Source organism: Silurus aristotelis (genome assembly GCF_946808225.1).
Source record: "Silurus aristotelis genome assembly, chromosome: 26".
Lineage (NCBI taxonomy): Eukaryota > Metazoa > Chordata > Actinopteri > Siluriformes > Siluridae > Silurus > Silurus aristotelis.
The window spans coordinates 11,822,469-11,845,063 of record NC_139599.1 but is presented as its reverse complement, the minus strand read 5'-3'; the positions used below and the strand labels follow the sequence as shown (position 1 = coordinate 11,845,063).

Sequence of the window (22,595 nt, the reverse complement as noted above, 5' to 3'; positions counted from 1 at the left end):
CAAGCGAGAGCGTTAAAACACACTGAGGGAGCAGGTCGGGTAAAACAAGGACATAAAGTTTGGTCTGAAACCTTAGATAAAATGGGATGATAGAATAGCAAATGACAAAAAGCAAGCGGATATGTAAAAATGATTAAACGCAACTAAGCTTTTTATGTTTGCGCTGTGTGCTGCCAAGTCTTTCTCGCTATGGGACTTCTCACACACTACTTCAGTGCCATATCCTGGTCTTTTTCTGCATCCTAATTTTATTATTTTTCATTCTTTGTTTGTTCACATGGTCTGTGTTCTTGCTCGTTCTGTCACTTTTTAACAGTACACTACTGAGATGCAGTCTGCTGCTACATTATCCATGCCAGACTACTTTCAAACAAAAGTGTATGACTTTCCTAATCACACAGACAGTCAGAGAGAGTCAGAGCGCTACAGAGCACATAATGAAACATCATGTACAAGATCAGCCTTGTTGGTCATGCAATCCAACACGACTGCCAAAAAACAGTGGCCTGCAGACAAGGAAGGCACACCATTACCCTATATTTCTCCTCAGACCTTGGTTACCTCTGCCTCTGCCATGATTACTATATTACCATAACTGAATCATCTCAAAATGGCCCAAATGAACATAATTACAGAGATAAAATATTCTTTATATTATTATTATTATTATTATAAACTATAAATTATATATTTTATACATTACTCTCCTTGAAGAGTGCTAATTCATCTAGAGTTTAAACCCTGAAAGAAGAAACATTTTCCTGGTGGTAGTTTCCTTTTTCTTTCTTTTAGTTTTGCACTGATTACTAAATAACTTGCAATAATTACTGATTAAACATTCTGGATGATTAAATACGCCGGGATTTACGGGGTTAAATGTAATAAAAGTAACTGGCATGTTTTTCTGTCTCATTGACTTACCTGCTTCACTTGTCTCATCTGTCTGGTTCTGTTTGCTTTTCTCTTCCAACTCAGTGAGTGCATCCACCTACAACACAGCATGAACATGTCTGAATCTGAACATAATCGTAGGATGTGAAGGCAATAAGGCCACACTAAGAAAATAAGGGGCATAGTGTCAGTGATTTTATATAATCAAAAGAAAGATATCTAGAGATGAAGAGAAGAGAAGACACTATACGGACAAAAAGTTTGTAAAAACCTGTCTAAGATTTGTATGTGCTTTCTGAACATCCCATTCCACATTTAGTCCACATTTGCTATTATAATAACATTTACTGAAAGATGTTCCACTAAATTTTGGAGTGTGCTTGGAGAGAAAATTTCATGCTACACCATCTAATGCAGGGGTCACCATCCTTTTTGAAACTGAGAGCTACTTCTTGAATACCAATTAATGTGATGGGCTACCAGTCTGATAAACACTTCTGAAATAACATAATTTGCTCAATTTAACTTTTATTATATGTTATTATTAATAATGAATGATATTCATCTATATCTACTCATCTATATTTTAATATTGTCATTTTAAAATTCAAACCAATGCAAGTGTGATTTTGTCAGGGAACTACTTTCCACGCCTCCCTCTAAGGCTCTAACTCGCACTCAGCCTCTCCCTGCTCTAATCATCTACACCTGTTCCCCATTACTTTTTCCCTTTATAAGCTCCCGATTCCACCTCACTTACGGTCGGATCTACTTGTTGCCATAAGAGATTTACCGGACCTCCTACCACTAGTATTCCCCGTTCTTCCAGGCTCCGCCTCGAAAGAAGCGCTCACGATAGTTTTGCATATAACGGTTCACATTGGCGATCATCCCTGGACTACCCGCATTACGGATTCTACCCGCATTAAGGTTTAAACCCGCTCTCCGGTTCGTACTTTTACTCAAGCCTCTGCCTTGTATATGTTTAGACTAAATAAAAACAAGGTGTTTAACCATACTCTGGTTCCTGACTCTTGGTCTATCCGTGACAGATTTAAAAAAGAATAGCAACAAAAAAAAGGAGCAGCTCACTGTTAAGTGTCGCTATGGTGAGCTTTTTTTAAAAAAAGGCCTGCGGGTGACTTGTGTGGGCCACCACACCATGTTGGTGACCCCTGATCTAAAGCAACTTTCAATCAAGCAGAATGAGGGTTAAGGACCTTGTTCAAGGGCCCATCAGTGGCAGTGATGGGATCTGAACTTGTGATCTTCCAATACAGAGTACAATACTTTAACCACTCAGCTACCACCTCCCACCAATAACTTATGCTTACAGTTGCTTGACCAAGTAATACAATAAGTTTCTTACATTAAGTAATTTCCCAGGCTACACACTTAAATTAATTGACTTGCATATATTTACAAATATATACGCAATGTGCTAAATATTCACATGCCCGAAGGAACAAAAAAAATCATGAAGTACAAACTGTAAATAACAATTAATTGGATATTATATTAAAACCAGCTAGTGTATAACAAATAAAGCCAGTTAAGACACAGTGATCTACACAGTAAACTCTCAAAAGTCATTGTGTCTAAATGTATATAACTTGTACCAGAGTGCAGAAGAAAAGCCCAGGGTGACTGCTTGTTTGTTTCACTGCTGACCTTTAGTAACAGACAAATTGAATGAACGCCTGCTATTTGTTCCCAAGCAGATATCCTAATGAAGATGTACGACTATGGGATTGTGTCTGTGTTGGTGTGTTAATCATCAGCCCAGCACACACGCACCTGCACATGGCTTCCTAGACATCCATGTTTTTCCCTATAGAGTTGGATGCTCCTCTGTGGATCGAAAATAATTTGGTGTTTGATTGTCAAGACGGAAGAACTGGTTAGCTGGCATGACCTGAGAAGGTGCGATTCATCAGCCCAGATCTGTGACATCCACACTGGGTTCTCCTCTTTGCAAGCTTTAGAGCTGAAAAGAACAGATTATCTGTCAGACACAAAAAAACTTCAGTGTTTTCCACACATAGGTTATACTTAGCACAGGTACTGTGAAGCACTCCAAAGTATATTTCATCTCATCAAGCCTTTTATGGGATGAACCTTGTTTCTAATTCAGCTGTAATTTGAACACAGGTCAAGATCAGAGTATGGGCAAAGAGACAACGGGGAACAATAGAAAGTAATAAAAGACACAGAAAGGACACACAGAGCTAGTAAACATTCTATTTTCCTATTCACGATTAAGCATTAATGATAAAATGAGTTTGATTGGTAACTGGTGCCTTCCAGTAAAAAATAATCTGTTAAGCTGTGATTCATTCAGGCTGGTTTATACCTGAACAATAAAGCACAATGGCTCATTGTAATCACAACTCAGAGAGGAGGTTCATCAGTAAACTCTGCTTACAGAAGCCCACTAATGGGGCTAATTCAAAATTAAGATGTCAATTTAATTCAATTAAATAATTTAATCAAGAATTAAAGCAAGCTTTCAAGCAACCACTGTCCAACATCTAAGGAATCTTCCCAGATGAGTTGAGGTTATTATAACTGCAAATGGTGACTAAATATAAAAATTGTTTGATCATAAAAACACAAATCTTATGGTCAGGTGTTCACAAACTTTTGTCCATAAAGTGTGTTCTATTCTCCAGATTAGGTCGCAGCGGTGGGAGCGCTGCATCTTAACCACTAGACCACCAGGGGACCTTTATGCCTCTCTTCCTAATTTCATTTATTATAAATAGCATTTGATTACAGCAGCATTGTGCATATACCCATTAAAGCAACATGGCAGCAACTACTGCACACGGATGCACTTCCTATAAAGTGCCAAGAGGTGTTCTGTTGTACTTTGCTCCTGGACTTTGCTGTTACTTTTTTTTATTGATGTTGGGTGCATTAATAGCTGGGGGGGAAAATTCTCACAGCCACCCGAGATTCACTGCAGGAGAGCAAAGAGCAAGGAACAAGAATGGCATGCATCATTATAGTTTTAATATTTATTAATAAATCTTATTTACTGAAATAACCTTGACTATTGACAATAAAAAAAAAAAAGTTTGATAAACCCAGTATGAAAGTTCGGAAAAGGTGAAAGATATCCATCTGGTTGATGGAAACAGGAAAGATAGGAAAGACAGTGATACGGGTAGACTGACTGAGAGATTGATAGCAAAAGTGTGTTAAATTGATCTAAAGACAGTTAAAGTGAAAATGCATGTTACAGGTAAATTGACAGGGAATGAAGAGGGGCGTCCTCTTCTAGGAGACCTCTAAACGGGCATGGGGCATAATTTTTTCCCACCGTGTCTGATATTAAAATCAGTGCGACAGTTTTTAAAAGGCATGATAGTTGTTCGCATGGCTTTGGGCTAAGAAATTTAATTCTTCCTTCCTTTTCAACTTATATATTTATATAAATTTTTTAATATATAAAAATTTTTTTTTGCTATTTAATATATATATTTTTTTATTTATTAATTTTTTTAATAACTGTTGTTGAATTTATATAAAATTTATATAATATTATAATATATATATTTTTTTTTTTATTATTATTTTTTTTTCCCCTCCGGAGCACCAACTGAATCTTTAATTTTTACTACTGATGTTTAATTCAACTTCCCATGTCTACTACCTGTGTAGATATCAACAGTGCAACTAGGTTGTAGGTTGCCAGGTTAAGGTTACAAATGGCTTAAAAAATGTCTATTGTGTCAATTGTGTGGTGAATGCATTTCATACAAGATCTGGCAACCAGACAACAATGAAATAAAATATCGATGTGATTATTCATATAAAAAAGGTGAGCCATACACATTACAGGAGTTTCCTAGTAGAAAAAAAATTATCAATGGGAAGGGGCAGGAGAATGATGTGAAATACGGGAGACCAGGAAAAACGGGAGTGTTGACAGGTATGTGTGTCAGGCTGTATGAGTTTTGACATTTTGTATCGCGAACATGCCGAGCCAGACTCTGAAAATTCCCTCGATGCAACTCTTTAGAATTTTAGAGATTTTGATCATCCACTATGGGGGAAAAAGAAAATATGGTCTATTTAAAAAAATATATATATTGTTTGTCAGAACCTTAACCCAGAGTGGTAGTCATTGGGAATTTTTGGACATTTTGAGCTTCTACACTATAATTACAATCAGTTAGATGTATGTTATTGATGGTCTTTTTGAAGCATCATTGTCCATGTCCAAAAACACATCTGCTCCTTCTTAATGATAATAATCATTATTATCATTAATATTATTATTATGAATAAGTAGAAAAAGAAAAAATGCAGAAGAAGAAAAAAAAAACAATGTTGCTTTGTCAGCCGACATAATTAATCAGGTACCAGATAAAAGTATCACTAACAAATTAATTTAGGTGGATATTACCACATGTCCTCCTGACTAGGTAATAACATGAGGAGGTTTTTTTTTTTTTTTTTTTCGGAGAAACTGCATAACAACTAGGATTTGAAGAAACTCTGTTTTATTGATTTACTGATTTTTCTAAGGCAAGACTTAAAAGTTTATCTTTGCATGATGATAAGCCAATCTTCTCTAGTTTGACTTCGCTCACTCAACACCTCTCAAAAGTGCTCTCTCCTAAACATAAGGTTTAAAAAATAAAGTATAAATGTAACATACTGAGCTAATGCACTTATAGTTGCTGCATGACCTCTACTTTGGGCCAGTTCGGTAGCAATGTGTCCTTCTTCATTGGGCTGTGTTGCCATCTCTTGACCACCTGACTGTTGAAGGTAGAAGAGGGTGAGGTGATACAAACCCAAACGCACAGCTATGTGCAGAGGGGTCTCTATGTTGCGGAGAGCTGAAAGAAAAGCAAAATGAGAGAATGAGTAAGTAAAAAAAAAAAAAAAATTCTTGTATTAGCTGTGTGAGCAAACCTCTTTCTAGGCTATAGGAGGTTAAACCAGTTGAAATACAGAGGCCTTTGAAAGTGTTGGAAAGGCAACGGCAATTTTGCTGTTTTTGCTATACACTGAAGACATTTGGTTTTGCGATCATAAAATAGATATCAGACAATAGATCAGAACATTTTTGCATTCATTTCCTGATTTTATGTCTGTGTGTGGAACAACTATGAACCTGGCACTTTCGGTGGCAGACCACCCAATTTTTAGGTAAGCAAAAGTATAGTAACCCCAATTTTATAGTACATAACAATGAATAATTGGTTGTACAGTCTTTGGTTGCCATCAAGTCATCTACCCATGTTTAGGAGGTAAGATGTTTGCTTATTAGTTGGTTAATTTACTTCACTAGTATAATACTTTCTCCTTTTTTTGTTATGATGAAGTGCTTTGTTGTGTCTGCAATGCGTTTTGGGTTGTTGTTTTGCAGCAAGATAAAATTCCTTCCAATTAGATTGGATGCATTTCTATGTAACCTGACAAAACCAATAATTTTCGTCGACTTTTAAATTCATTTTGCTTCACCCTTATTACTTACAATAAAGATTAACAAGCTCATTCCAGGAGCTGTCATGCAAGCCCAAGCAATGGCATTTCCTCCACCATTTTTCACTAATAAACTTAAATCTTTTGGATCATGGGCAGCTTTTCTTTCTCCACACTTTGGCCTTACCGTCACTTTGATAAAAGTTAATCTGAATTCCAGAACTTTTGTTTTCTGTTCTTTACTTTGGTTGTCAGAGCATTTAAGTCTCCTTCAAACACCCAGTGGGGTTGTTAGTGATGTAACTGACTACTATCTTTGGGTTTTCATTTACTTGCAATATTCAGCAGTTGTTTTCATTGGCTGACCTTCAAAAAGACTCCCATATACGACAATCTGGTCGTCATGTTTTTTTTTTTGTTTTGTTTTTTTTATAGTTTTTAACAACAAATGCAGTGTTTTGAACAACACCCTTGAACAAGGCTCTTAAGCAAATTCTGTGGTCCTCAACTGCTCAGTTGTATAAAATTAGATATCTGTAAAATGTAAATGTTTCAATATTTAAAATCAGTTGAACACTTGGTGGGTTTTAACAAAAGATACAACAAATTTAGATTTAAAAACGAAGAAAGATCAAATTCTCATAATTCACATATTAATCTTTAGATCTCAAAAACAAATGTCTTCATTTTATGAGAAAAATATAAGGAATTGATTACAAGCAAATGAACCTGCAAAGTGTCAAAGCTTTTTCACATGATAAAATCTTGATAAAATTTGGCTCAGATGTGACATTGCATGCAGGTTTGTAAAATGGTAGTTTTTAATTATCTCCCTGTTGTACCAATACTCAATGCTTGTCATTAATTATGAGCCAGCCCCATACGATAGATTTTAGGCATGCAACTCGACACAAGACAAGCCATGCTAGAGATAATTATAGTGATCCAGTTGAGAAAAAAGTGTTTGGCTTTTTTACAAAAGAAGAAACAGAAGTAATTTGACAAGTTGAAACAATCATGTTACTTGTGATATAGAGTGTAGACAGCTTTCACAACAAACTGCAAAACACTATTTTTAAGAAGCTGAGGAATACGTTCTCCGGACCGCTTTGGATCCAAAACATGCATTCACACATCACTAAAATACTGAACACAGCGTTAAAACAACTACGGTAGGGTTTTGCTGGCAGAATAGTCTCAGTTTGCCTTTACATAGATTTTACAAAATCTCTGAAACCGTGCTGGTGGAGTGAACACATCTTTTAAACGATATTCTCTCAATTAGTCTTTTGATTATGATGATGATGATGAAGATGACAATAATGATGATGATGATGATGATGATGATGATGATGATGATGATGATGATGATGATGATAAAAAAGCATTGTCTAACACATCATTTCAAAATCTTCAAGGGATGGAGATGATTAGCCAGAATAACTTTGTATTCATTTGCAACGAGGATTGTTTTGCAAATGATCAAATGTACTGAAACCAAGCTATACAAATGCCCTCGGAGCATTTCCAATCTTTTGAAATAATGATAATAATAATAATAATAATAATAATAATAATAATAATAATAGTCAAGTTTAATCATCTTCAAGTCATCTTCAAGATAATCAGTTTTATCTTCAAAAAAATAAATAAGCCTTGTTTTAACAGCAACAAATAAAACCGTACCACTTCTACAAACTTTTTGCCATACAGTGTAGCCTATGTGGGCTTAAAAAGCATTTTACATTCTTTTTTTATGGGTAAACCTAAGGCTTAAAGAGTTCCAACTCTGTAGACTGATTCGTGTTTATAGCAACAGTTTATCTACTAAAGACAGAAATACATATATTCTGAATTGCAATTTTTCCTCAAAATAAATGTATTATTGAATTTTACTTATATGGCTGACAAAAGAAGAATACTTGAAAACCCAGCTTTCTTGTTTAAACAGGAATCATCTTGTTCTCTTTCTAAGGGAGGACAAATCAATAGCCCAGGAGTCTGAGACAAGGCTATTAGTGTTTTATTTGCAGTTGCTCTCAACACAGTTGCTCTGTGTAGGATTAAGTAGGTTTAAGAAAGAGAAAATGATACACAGTCACCTACAGTTTTTTTTGTTTAGTTTCTTTTTCTTTTTTGTTTGGTTTCAGGGCAACAAAATAAAGAACTGGGTGGCACATGATTTTAGATGTTAAACTAGTGAATAAACTTATGTAGTAGAGAAAACACATTAAAATATTGTTTAACAGTAGAATTTGCTGGAAATTACCAGACTTGGAGATTTATGACTTATAACATTGCAGTCAACTATAAATAAAAGAAATAACTACGAAAAACTGTAATTATGTGTGAAACTATATAGGCCATAATAGTACCAGTGCAGTTATTGTGTCACACTAAGTTTATACAATACAACCTACATCTATATGCAAGGTACAGAACCTGTTCTACTGTACATGTAGCATGTGAGGGAGAGTATATATTATATATATATACAGTGAGAAAAATAAGTATTTGAACACCTTGCTATTTTGCAAGTTCTCCCACTAAGAAATCATGGAGGGGTCTGAAATTGTCATCGTAGGTGCATGTCCACTTTGAGAGACATAATCTAAAAAAAAAAATCCAGAAATCACAATATATGATTTTTAAACTATTTATTTGTATGATACAGCTGAAAATAAGTATTTGAACACCTGTCTATCAGCTAGAATTCTGACCCTCAAAGACCTGTTAGTCTGCCTTTAAAATGTCCACCTCCACTACATTTATTATCCTAAATTAGATGCACCTGTTTGAGGTCATTAGCTGTATAAAGACACCTGTCCACCCCATACAATCAGTAAGAATCCAACTACTAACATGGCCAAGACCAAAGAGCTGTCCAAAGACACTAGAGACAAAATTGTACACCTCCACAAGGCTGGAAAGGGCTACGGGGAAATTACCAAGCAGCTTGGTGAAAAAAGGTCCACTGTTGGAGCAATCATTAGAAAATAGAAGACGCTAAACATGACTGTCAATCTCCCTTGGACTGGGACTCCATGCAAGATCTCACCTCGTGGGGTCTCAATGATCCTAAGAGGGTAAGAAATCAGCCCAGAACTACACGGGAGTAGCTGGTCAATGACCTAAAAAGAGCTGGGACCACCGTTTCCAAGGTTACTGTTGGTAATACACTAAGACGTCATGGTTTGAAATCATGCATGGCACGGAAGGTTCCCCTGCTTAAACCAGCACATGTCCAGGCACGTCTTAAGTTTGCCAATGACCATTTGGATGATCCAGAGGAGTCATGGGAGAAAGTCATGTGGTCAGATGAGACCAAAATAGAACTTTTGGGTCATAATTCCACTAAACGTGTTTGCAGGAAGAAGAATGATGAGTACCATCCCAAGAACACCATCCCTACTGTGAAGCATGGGGGTGGTAGCATCATGTTTTGGGGGTGTTTCTCTGCACATGGGACAGGGCGACTGCACTGTATTAAGGAGAGGATGACCGGGGCCATGTATTGTGAGATTTTGGGGAACAACCTCCTTCCCTCAGTTAGAGCATTGAAGATGGGTCGAGGCTGGGTCTTCCAACATGACAATGACCCGAAGCACACAGCCAGGATAACCAAGGAGTGGCTCTGTAAGAAGCATATCAAGGTTCTGGCATGGTCTAGCCAGTCTCCCAATAGAGAATCTTTGGAGGGAGCTCAAACTCTGTGTTTCTCAGCGACAGGCCAGAAACCTGACTGATCTAGAGAAGATCTGTGTGGAGGAGTGGCCCAAAATCCCTCCTGCAGTGTGTGCAAACCTGGTGAAAAACTACAGGAAACGTTTGACCTCTGTAATTGCAAACAAAGGCTCCTGTACCAAATATTAACATTGACTTTCTCAGGTGTTCAAATACTTATTTGCAGCTGTATCATACAAATAAATAGTTACAAAATCATACATTGTGATTTCTGGATTTTTTTTTTTTGATTATGTCTCTCACAGTGAACATGCACCTACGATGACAATTTCAGACCCCTCCATGATTTCTAAGTGGGAGAACTTGCAAAATAGCAGGGTGTTCAAATACTTATTTTCCTCACTGTATATATATATATATATATATATATATATATATATATATATATATATATAATTTTTTTGGTGAGTGATCGTTAACAATTACTATGAAACAATTTCCAAAACACAACTTCAAAACCGGCCTGGTGACTTTGCACATCAATAACAAACACACCCACGCTGGGTGCGCAGGTGTAGTGCTGATGCTGCTAATATGGACCCCTGTGGCAGCGAGTGCACAGGAATATTTGCTTGGGAAACAGCTATACGGTCATGATTGAAGGCAAAACTACCCACAGCCAACGTCTCATCAACATGTTTTCGATTTTAAATGCTGAGTTGGCTTCAGCAAACGGAGAAAGGCTGTGTACCTTGGTAACTCCTGGGTTTGAGTAAACACGGTGTACTGCTGACTCAGGAGATTCGATCGCTTTAAAACAATACAGGGAAAGATAATAAAAATAAAATAGGTCATGCCTTTACAGCTACAGATTTGTGAGTATTGTCCAAAAACAATGTTCTGTACAATAAGACACAAAAGGCAGTTGTGGAGAGCATTCCATAAACACTGCAAATCAGAGTTGAACTTCTGCTGCAGTTCAAGAGACAAGAGACAAGAACTTAATCTGAAGTTTGCACTCAAGTGTTCATTAGTGAATAAACCTTAAATATGATGGAACTATAATGAATGGATGTTCGGTGTAAACCACTTTTGAGTCTGGTTCCTCTCAGATTTCTTAAGGAGTTTTTCCTCGCCTCTGTTGCCACTGATTTCCTCATTAGGAAAACATTTATGTGGACTTATGTTATCTGTTTGTACATTTACAATGTCCATTGTTAAATGTGATATACAAGTCAATTAGAAATTAATTGAAAAACTTACTAACTATGAACTAACTAGTCAAGTCAAGTCAAGTTTATTTCCATAGCGCTTTTAACAACAGACATTGTTTCAAAGCAGCTTTACAGAATCAGTTAAGGTGAATGGTGTGCATTTTTCCCTGATGAGCAGCCATAGTGACTGTGGCAGGGAAAAACTCCCTTAGACGTGATGAGGAAGGAACCTTGAGAGGAACCAGACCTCGAGAGGAACCAGACTATAATTAACCTAAATAAACTATTGGGTTGTGTAAGTATTTTCATGTAAATTAATTTTCACTACCCAGGACTGCAAACCTTCAAGCTTATTTAATTGTGTTCACTGTGACCAAATGACTCTTGAGTATTGAATAATGAATACAAATTTTCACTTCCTATCTCAGCTTAGAATAATGCTACAGAGATTAAAAACAAACAAAAACAAGTGCACCATTTTCCTTTACATAATAGTGTCCTCTTGTATTGGCTGGTTCTTATACCACTGCATTTGTACAAACATTACATAAAGGAAAAAAAAAATGGTCTTTTTCTATCTCTCTGCAAAAAGTTACAATTTCTCGGTCACTGCAAGTTCATAGTTTACAGTCAAAGAAAACACAGGGTTCAAAATCATGCTTGTCCTATAAAGCGGTACCAGACATCAGATACTTGCTCTTAAGTAACATGAACAGAGTTGCCAGAATAAAAGTTTTCACAGAGAAACAAAAAATATGGTTTAAAATATGGTTGCATGTAAGGAAAGAATAAGACAAAAAAAAGTGTCTATATTTTCTAATGTACAACATTTTTGTAATCTCCCACTTTACCGGTTTATCCCGAAATTGCATTTGCCACATAACTAATTTGTTTCGCTGATTATCCTGGTCTTTTGTGGAAAACACTTCAGGATTTTTTTGGGGGGAGTTTTATGTTAAAATAAATTGAATTGACTCGGGATAAGAGCAACAGATTAAACAATATTGCTGAAAGAGATGGGAGAAGGGATTTATATTGGATTATTCAAAGGTCTGACATTTCAGATTCATTTATTAATTCATGCTTGTGCTGTCTTTATTTAGAGAAAATGAACTCTCTTTTGCTGAACTTTTAATTGACAACTTGTACCTTTATATTGTGTTGTTTGAAAAAAAAATGTACCAATGCAAAATGCATGAAAATTGCCAGATTGATTAATTACTTATACACCATCTAGAGCTTCATCTTGCTTTATTTAACTCTTCCAAGCAGTTATTATACTGTTGCTTTCCAGGTTCAAAAAGCTTCTGAGGTTACCAGAGGTCAAATTTAAAGGGTTCTGTTCTACTTTATCCATGTACAATCTACAAAAAAAAGTCATGTTTGGTCTACGGTAATTAAACATTCCAATAGAACAACTGAAACAAACATTTTCAGTTTACATCTCTACACAAAAAGAAGTAATGTACCAGTGTTATGCTCTTACCTTGTGATTTCTGTGGGTTTTGGTTGTTCCACTGTAAAAAAGAGTGCATGTTCGAAACCGCCTGTGTGATTTTCACATCAACTGGGCCACATGGCTCCAGTTTGCATCCTTCACCAGAATCTGGATAAAAATGCCTCCAGCAATCAGGATTTTCTTCTGGATTGTGACTCCCCGAGTCTTCGTTCAGTTCATTGAGTCTTTGTCCAAGCTCTAAACATTCTTCATCTAGTCTCAAGGTCTCATGCTTTCCAGTCAATTCTGAAATGTTCTGGCTTGGCTGGATACTATCTTCAAGGCATAATTTCCTCTGGATATCCACATGCGTGCTGGAAGTAAGGTCATCGGGGTAAGACAGGAGTAGATCAGCTACTTCCTGTAGAGTGTCCCATTTGTACTCCAATGATAGTTCCTCTGACATCAGGGTTGGCTGAATGTAGCTGCTACTGTCTTCCCAGCAGTACAACTGCACCAAGACCTTTTCTGCCACATTGTGGCCTTAAAATAAATAAATAAATAAATAAATTTATAAAAAAAAAAATATATATATATATATATATATATATATATATGTGTGTGTGTGTGTGTGTGTGTGTGTGTGTGTGTGTGTGTGTGTGTGTGTGTGTGTGTGTGTGTGTGTGTATATATATATATATATATATATATATATATATATATATATATATATATATATATATATATATATATATACACACACACACACACCGTCATTTCCGGACTATAAAGCGGAATTTGAATTTGTCACTGAATTTGACAAATATTTTTATTTTTTACATAAATAAGCCGCACCTGTCTATATGTGTCTACACTAATGAACTTTACACAGGCTTTAACGAAAGACACGTTACACACGGTGTAACGGGTGAAATATGTTGCGCTTCTATTAGGAGCATAGCGGTATTTTGGGAATAGCCTGGCACTGCATTCTTCCGCTATTACTGCGTGTGTAAGACTGAGGATTATGTCCTTATTATTTTCTGATGCTCATTTCTAAATTTTTTTTTACTAACCCGTAACGCTGTCGCTTTGAAAAATAAAAAAGCACGCGTTTTGGAAACCTGTCAGTGCTTATATGATTTCTGTTGCAACTGGAGTTAGCGAGCTCTCCCATGACCCAGACTCAACGCGTTACAACGACTTGTATCTAAACAGTAGCCTACCAAGTAAGTCATTGTTCACTGTCTTCCTCCTTCCTTTCACAACTACAGTGGTACATTGACCTACGAGTGAATTAATGTACGAGTTTTCCGAGGTACGAGCAGTCACTCGGTCGATTTTTTTGCTTTGTTACGCGAGCAAAAAATTGAGGTACGAGCTCGAGACGCCGCTGCTAGATGGCGAAGCGAAGCCAGAAAGCGAAGATTGTGACGAAAATTAGGATAAGCAAAGAAGAAAAAGTTAAAATGTTAAAGTTTAGGGATACGTAGTGTACAGGAGTGATAGTAAAAAAACGAGTTTTCCCTCCGCCTCTGCTTATCGCCTCTACCCCCCCTCCACACACACACACACACACACACACACACACACCGGCGTTTTCGTTAGCTCAAGTCTTCTCATCTCCAAGGAAAATACACTGAATAAAACCTTATTATATCTTTACATACTCTTTCTATTATGTTTTTATACAAGATTTGTTAATTAGAAATGTATTTTCCAATTTAATAACATGAAACATAAAAACGGGGTGTCATTTTGAGGGTTGGAACGGATTAATGCCATTTTAAGTATTTTCAATATGGAAAACTGATTTGATGTGCGAGCAAATTGAGATACGAGCTCGTCCACGGAACGAATTAAACTCGTAGGTCAAGGTACCACTGTATTTCTCTCGGGAGTTTATCTTTTGTCATCGTCGTGGAAGTTTTTCCTCCGAAGCCGTGCAGCTCAGAACACAGGTGAGGTGCGTTTTTTCGTTTCCGTTCGGAAATTTCATTGGTCTTATGTTATGGGATTAAGTTTTTTGGCTTGGAGTTTGTGAAACCGGGAAAAACCCAGGAAAAATCCATAAATTAGCCGCTTCGTTGTTTAAGCCGCGGGGTTCAAAACGTGGGAAAAAAGTAGCGTATATATATACAGTGAGGAAAATAAGTATTTGAACACTCTGCTATTTTGCAAGTTCTCCCACTTAGAAATTATGGAGGGTCTGAAATTGTCATCGTAGGTGCATGTCCACTGTGAGAGACATAATCTAAAAAAAAAAATCCAGAAATCACAGTATATGATTTTTAAACTATTTATTTGTATGATACAGCTGCAAATAAGTATTTGAACACCTGTCTATCAGCTAGAATTCTGACCCTGAAAGACCTGTTAGTCTGCCTTTAAAATGTCCACCTCCACTACATTCATTATCCTAAATTAGATGCACCTGTTTGAGGTCGTTAGCTGCATAAAGACACCTGTCCACCCCATACAATCAGTAAGAATCCAACTACTAACATGGCCAAGACCAAAGAGCTGTCCAAAGACACTAGAGACAAAATTGTACACCTCCACACGGCTGGAAAGGGCTACGGGGAAATTGCCAAGCAGCTTGGTGAAAAAAGGTCCACTGTTGGAGCAATCATTAGAAAATGAATGAAGCTTAACATGACTGTCAATCTCCCTCGGACTGGGGCTCCATTAAAGATCTCACCTCGTGGGGTCTGAATGATCCTAAGGAAGGTGAGAAATCAGCCCAGAACTACATGGGAGAAGCTGGTCAATGACCTGAAAAGAGCTGGGACCACCGTTTCCAAGGTTACTGTTGGTAATACACTAAGACGTCATGGTTTGAAATCATGCATGGCACGGAAGGTTCCCCTGCTTAAACCAGCACATGTCCAGGCACGTCTTAAGTTTGCCAGTGACCATTTGGATGATCCAGAGGAGTCATGGGAGAAAGTCATGTGGTCAGATGAGACCAAAATAGAACTTTTGGGTCATAATTTCACTAAACGTGTTTGGAGGAAGAAGATTGATGAGTACCATCCCAAGAATACCATCCCTACTGTGAAGCATGGGGGTGGTAGCATCATGCTTTGGGGGTGTTTTTCTGCGCATTGGACAGGGCGACTGCACTGTATTAAGGAGAGGATGACCGGGGCCATGTATTGCGAGATTTTGGGGAACAACCTCCTACCCTCAGTTAGAGCATTGAAGATGGGTCGATGCTGGGTCTTCCAACATGACAATGACCCGAAGCACACAGCCAGGATAACCAAGGAGTGGCTCTATAAGCAAACCTGGTGAAAAACTACAGGAAACGTTTGTCCTCTGTAATTGCAAACAAAGGCTCCTGTACCAAATATTAACATTGACTTTCTCAGGTGTTCAAATACTTATTTGCAGCTGTATCATACAAATAAATAGTTAAAAAATCATACATTGTGATTTCTGGATTTAATTTTTTAGATTATGTCTCTCACAGTGGACATGCACCTACGATGACAATTTCAGACCCTCCATGATTTCTAAGTGGGAGAACTTGCAAAATAGCAGGGTGTTCAAATACTTATTTTCCTCACTGTATATATATATATATATATGTGTGTGTGTGTGTGTGTGTGTGTGTGTGTGTGTGTGTGTGTGTGTGTGTGTGTGTGTGTGTGTGTGTGTAACAGTGGGTAATATAAACCTGTCTGCTATTTAGAATAATGTAGTTGTTTTCATTTAAAATTACTTTTTACTAGTTTTAGTACTGTTAATAAATGTACTAAGAACACACAATTAGACTTATGGTCCTCACTCGTGCTTCTGTTGTAAGAACAATTCATGTGTTGATAATATTCAAAAATTTCTATAGCAGAGCATGTTAGCTACATTTTCCTAGCAGATATGTATAAATGATGACACATGCATTTCAATGAGCTGCAAATTTCAAATGAAATGAGAACATAAGGGGCCAAAAGTGCATAGTATCCCAAATTCAAAAAGAAATTAGACTCTTCAAAGTTCAACAGCAAGTGTTGTGTGAGATAACTCCTACCTGACTTTCTCACCAATTAATACAAATAAATATATTTAGTCATAAGAACATTTAGTCCTCGTTTTCATACCAGTCAATCAGCTTAATAAGTTAATTTGCCACAGCAAAAATCTATTGAATTGAAGAACCTGACCATTATCACTAATATATTAAATATATTCTACACCCTGGACATTGGCATAATATGAAAAAAACTCAAAAGCACCACCCTGTCTCATGAACTCTGATTTCTGCTAAATTATTGTATGCATTATTCTTTTTTACATATCAATCTCTGCTAATTTCATAAAGAATGCTTAAACATCTAGATGCCACTGTAGATACAATGAGCTTTATCTGCCAATGGTTTATCTGTGAGTGGCCCGTGAGACCTACCAGGTACGATGAAGCTCAGTAAATGGCTCTCTTGCTTCCTCTGCGCTGTAGTGACATGGTGGATATGCGAGCCTTTTAAAACCACATAGTATTCTGCCTTTTCCTGAACACACTGAGGATCCTGCAGCACTGCACACACTTCCACCTGACCCTGAAAGATTCAGAGCCAAAAAAGATGTGTTCAATGAGGTGTCAATACTTTTACATTATATGTTAAAAGATAAAACACTTAAACATTATAATTATGATATGAGAGCAAACAAAAAAACAAAGCATGTTAGAATTTAAATCAATGAATGCCTTGCATTTGTCTGGATATTTTGTGTATTTGTGGATTGTGGGTTTATTCAGAAAAGAAAAAACAGGTAGAAATGAGAGAAACACACACACAAAAAAAGAAGAAAACACGATCTACCTGAAATCTACAGAAAGAACAGAACTACTCTGTGCCCCTACTCTCTGCAATACAGGCATTGATTTCAGATTTTTTTTTTTAACTCAATACAGACCACTGATTACATTTACAAGCCCCTGGATCAAAAGACACACCTTTACATGTCTGCACACTGAGAGCAAGGTTTGTGCAAGACAAGGCTCTTTTCACTTCACCCCACCATGTCTTGCATAAAACACTCTTTTTATTTATTTATTTTTTTTTTTAAATACTTCTACAGCCGTCTCTCTCACTTCCTGTCATTTAAGGGGCCCCTTTGCTAGAACAGTGAATAGTAAGTAGAACCTTTATGAAAGGGTAAAGAACTTTTTAAGGTATGGGAATGGGAAAAGAGTGAGGACTTTCCTCTTTCTGCAACTCAGTCCTTCAGACCAACTTGAATGGCAAGCCTGGGATTTTCAGTGAGCTCTGTTCCCCACAGAATTCATTCACCACACTTCCCACTTTCAATTATTTTTTTTTCGTTCAAATCATATTGATAAAATCCCTTCAACACTTAATCCCTTATTTATGCATTCAATGTTCTTTGGACAATTTTTTTTTTTAACATTTGAGTAATAGATTCAGTAGGATTTCAAAATGGAACAACAAAAATGTAAGAGAAATGTGGACATAGAAAGAGAGGAATGGTAATTACCCAGTACACCTGAAACTCACACTAATCCTGTCCAACATGTGCAATGAGTTATACTATTAACACTCAGTTCAGTCCAGCATCGACAGAGTGACTCTCTTGATAATGCAGTAATTAACAGACTGTATCAGGAACACTAGGAGTGGAATACACCCTGGATGATAGGCTACCAGTAATTCAAGCTGGCTCTATACACATACACACAATAACAAATATGCAAGCCACACAGAATGAAAAATACAGAAAGACATACAAAACAAAACAAAAGCTAGATAGTTGGAACAAAAGGCTGACAGAAAAAACACAGACAGACAGACAGACAGACAGACAGACAGACAGACAGACAGACAGACAGACAGACAGACAGACAGACAGACAGACAGACAGACAGACAGACAAAACAAAAGCCAAACAAACCAATTGACAAACAGATGTACAGAGGATATGAACATCATACTGAAAGAAGAAAAAAACAAACAACAGAACAAAAGACTGACAGACAGAGAGACAGACAGAACAAATAACAGAAAAAAAGACAGACAAACAAACAGCAGTATAACAGACAGGATGAAAGACAGACATAGAGATGGAACAAAATAAAGGGACAATACAAATGACAGAAAAAATACAGACAAAACAAAACAAATGAAAGAACAAAAAACAGACAAAAGAAACCAAACGACAGAACAAAAGAATGACCGACAGAACCGATCACAGGACATGTAGTTGAATGGGAATTGAGCTGAATGTAGGTTGCCAGAATGGGAAAACATTCATAAATGCTTCAGTAACACAGGGATTAGATGCAGTCTTGATCTTGCAATAACTAAAGAGTACTATTTGTACAGCATTATGTTTTTACATGTGGTACTTTTTGAGGTTCCACTCTGTGTTTTTATTTCCATTCACAACAGCAATGTCTGTGTTTTTCTCTCTCTTTTCCCCTGCAAAAGCCCTACTGTCTTTTTACAAAAATGCAGTCTGATCATTTTACTCCTGTCTGGATAAACCTTTCTGTGATTTTACACAAAGACGTATTACCAATGTCTTGGAACTTGAATATTCCTTACATATTCCTGAAGTTCATGAAGTCTTTGGAAAAATCTTTCAAACATTTATTCCCTCAGAATAGCATTTTTGTTCACATACAAGTAAAATCTGGACTTTGTGTCTTTCAAAGGACAAGCCACATGATTATGTAGAATGAGCTCAAAGTAATGTCAGTGTTTAAAAAATTCTGACCTATTCTACTCTAACCTCAACAGCTCAAGCATAATCTTCTTAACAGTCTAAAACAGTTATGCCATTAATGTCCTTTATTACAGATAATCACTGATTATTTTTTCTTTGATCACAGTGCACTTCAGTGCACTAGTTCGTCTAAATTTTTCCATCTTTCAAACTTTTCTGAAACCACCAGAAAGACTAGATTTACTTGTCCTTACATTACTGAAATACAGATTGCTCTAATTATTCTTCATACTGAAGTAAATTATGATTATATATAGTCATAATATATAGATACATATATATACATATATATATATATATATATATATATATATATGTGTGTGTGTCTGTGTGTGTGTGTATATATATTATATATGGTTTTTTTTTTTATTGTCTTCCATGAGTATTAATGACATGAGCTCAAAGTATCTTCCAAGTTTAATTTGATGGTAACAGGAGAGCAGTGAGCAGTGTAGGAATTTACTCCTGACAAATAAAGCAAACAATCATTCGGCTGAAAAATGAAACCCATCAGACAGGTAGCAAAATGATTAGCTAGGTGTGGCAAGGATATGCTAGGTGGTGGGGGAAGTGGTAGCTCAGTGGTTAAGACGTTCAACAGTAAGAAAGTCATCAGTTCAAATTCCAATACAACCAAGTTGCCACTCCGGGATCCTTGAACTACTCAGTTGTATAATTGTAAGTGGCTCTGGGTTTAGGGCATCCGCAAAATGCTATTAATGTGTGTGTATATTATATATATATATATATATATATATATATATATATATATATATATATATATATATATATATATATATATATATATATATATATACAGTGAGGAAAATAAGTATTTGAACACGCTGCTATTTTGCAAGTTCTCCCACTTAGAAATCATGGAGGGGTCTGAAATTGTCATCGTAGGTGCATGTCCACTGTGAGAGACATAATCTAAAAAAAAAAATCCAGAAATTACAATATATGATTTTTAAACTATTTATTTGTATGATACAGCTGCAAATAAGTATTTGAACACCTGAGAAAGTCAATGTTAATATTTGGTACAGTAGCCTTTGTTTGCAATTACAGAGGTCAAACGTTTCCTGTAGTTTTTCACCAGGTTTGCACACACTGCAGGAGGGATTTTGGCCCACTCCTCCACACAGATCTTCTCTAGATTAGTCAGGTTTCTGGCCTGTCGCTGAGAAACACGAAGTTTGAGCTCCCGCCAAAGATTCTCTATTGGGTTTAGGTCTGGAGACTGGCTAGGCCACGCCAGAACCTTGATATGCTTTTTACAGAGCCACTCCTTGGTTATTCTGGCTGTGTGCTTCGGGTCATTGTCATGTTGGAAGACCCAGCCTCGACCCATCTTCAATGCTCTAACTGAGGGAAGGAGGTTGTTTCCCAAAATCTCGCAATACATGGCCCCGGTCATCCTCTCCTCAATACAGTGCAGTCGCCCTGTCCCATGTGCAGAAAAACACTCCCAAAGCATGATGCTACCACCCCCATGCTTCACAGTAGGGATGGTGTTCTTGGGATGGTACTCATCATTCTTCTTCCTCCAAACACGTTTAGAGGAATTATGACCCAGAAGTTCTATTTTGGTCTCATCTGACCACATGACTTTCTCCCATGATTCCTCTGGATCATCCAAATGGTCATTCTTAAACTTAAGACGTGCCTGGACATGTGCTGGTTTAAGCAGGGGAACCTTCCGTGCCATGCATGATTTCAAACCATGACGTCTTAGTGTATTACCAACAGTCACCTTGGAAACGGCGGTTCCAGCTCTTTTCAGGTAATTGACCAGCTCCTCCCCTGTAATTCTGGGCTGATTTCTCACCTTCCTTAGGATCATTGGGACCCCACGAGGTGAGATCTTGCATGGAGCCCCAGACCGAGGGAGATTGACAGTCATGTTAAGCTTCTTCCATTTTCTAATGATTGCTCCAACAGTGGACCTTTTTTCACCAAGCTGCTTTCTCAATTTCCCCATAGCCCTTTTCAGCCTTGTGGAGGTGTACAATTGTGTCTCTAGTGTCTTTGGACAGCTCTTTGGTCTTGGCCATGTTAGTAGTTGGATTCTTAATGATTGTATGGGGTGGACAGGTGTCTTTATGCAGCTAACGACCTCAAACAGGTGCATCTAATTTAGGATAATAAATGTAGTGGAGGTGGACATTTTAAAGGCACACTAACAGGTCTTTGAGGGTCAGAATTCTAGCTGATAGACAGGTGTTCAAATACTTATTTGCAGCTGTATCATACAAATAAATAGTTTAAAAATCATATATTGTGATTTCTGGATTTTTTTTTTTAGATTATGTCTCTCACAGTGGACATGCACCTACGATGACAATTTCAGACCCCTTCATGATTTCTAAGTGGGAGAACTTGCAAAATAGCAGGGTGTTCAAATACTTTTTTTCCTCACTGTATATATATATATATATATATATATATATATATATATATATATATATATATATATATATATATATATATATATATATATATATGGCAAAATGACTTAGTTCATTCTACTGGGTATATTCTTCCAAGTATACTACTTCTACTTGGTTACTTGGTACATTCTTCAAATAAAAAGAAAAAACACCCTGGTAAACTCAAACACCAAAAGAAAAATTCTCACTGGGGTAAAGAACAAGAAAGGGCAGATCAAGAACACCCTCCAGATAGGTGTCACATTCAGCAATCGAGAGAGATTATCTCTTTTTTTTTTTTTCAAAGTTTGCCATACGACAAAAGCCACTGATAAACCACTGATAAGGGTTTACCAAAAAACCTTTAAAATATAAATGCAAAAATGTGTTCCTGAAATAAAAGGATAAAAAAAATAAATAAAATAAAATAAAAAAAAAAAAACATATCTACTGTGAAATTTTTCACCTCAAATAATGAAGATTACAGCAGGGGGCAGATCTTTCTCTTATAAAGCCACACAGTTATGGAACAGCCTTCCAATCAGTGTTTGGGACTCAGACACAGTCTCAGTGTTCAAGTCGAGGTTGAAAACATATTTATTTAGTCAAGTCTTTTATCAGTAGATTTTTCTTAGGTAAAAGAGCAGATCTGGAGGGAACATGGATATAGAGTGTTTGGTGAACTGGGATATTTGTATGCTGTCGTCCCCTCACTCTCACACGTTCACTCAGGTTTGTTGATGGCTG

General features: G+C 36.8%; 1 protein-coding gene across 8 annotated transcripts in view; it reads right to left on the bottom strand.

Moving 5' to 3' along the window:
* The window catches only part of arhgef28a (Rho guanine nucleotide exchange factor (GEF) 28a), a 101,205-nt gene that overhangs the window by 51,345 nt on the left and 27,265 nt on the right, over positions 1-22,595 (bottom strand). For all 8 annotated transcript variants that reach the window (XM_083531693.1, XM_083531697.1, XM_083531696.1 and 5 more), the window contains exons 3-7: positions 17,078-17,228; positions 12,718-13,212; positions 5,561-5,744; positions 2,689-2,878; positions 922-988 (exon numbers count right to left, since the gene is read on the bottom strand). In XM_083531693.1, coding sequence (XP_083387819.1) covers positions 922-988; positions 2,689-2,878; positions 5,561-5,744; positions 12,718-13,212; positions 17,078-17,228 — 1,087 coding nt within the window. The remainder of the gene's footprint in view (positions 1-921; positions 989-2,688; positions 2,879-5,560; positions 5,745-12,717; positions 13,213-17,077; positions 17,229-22,595) is intronic.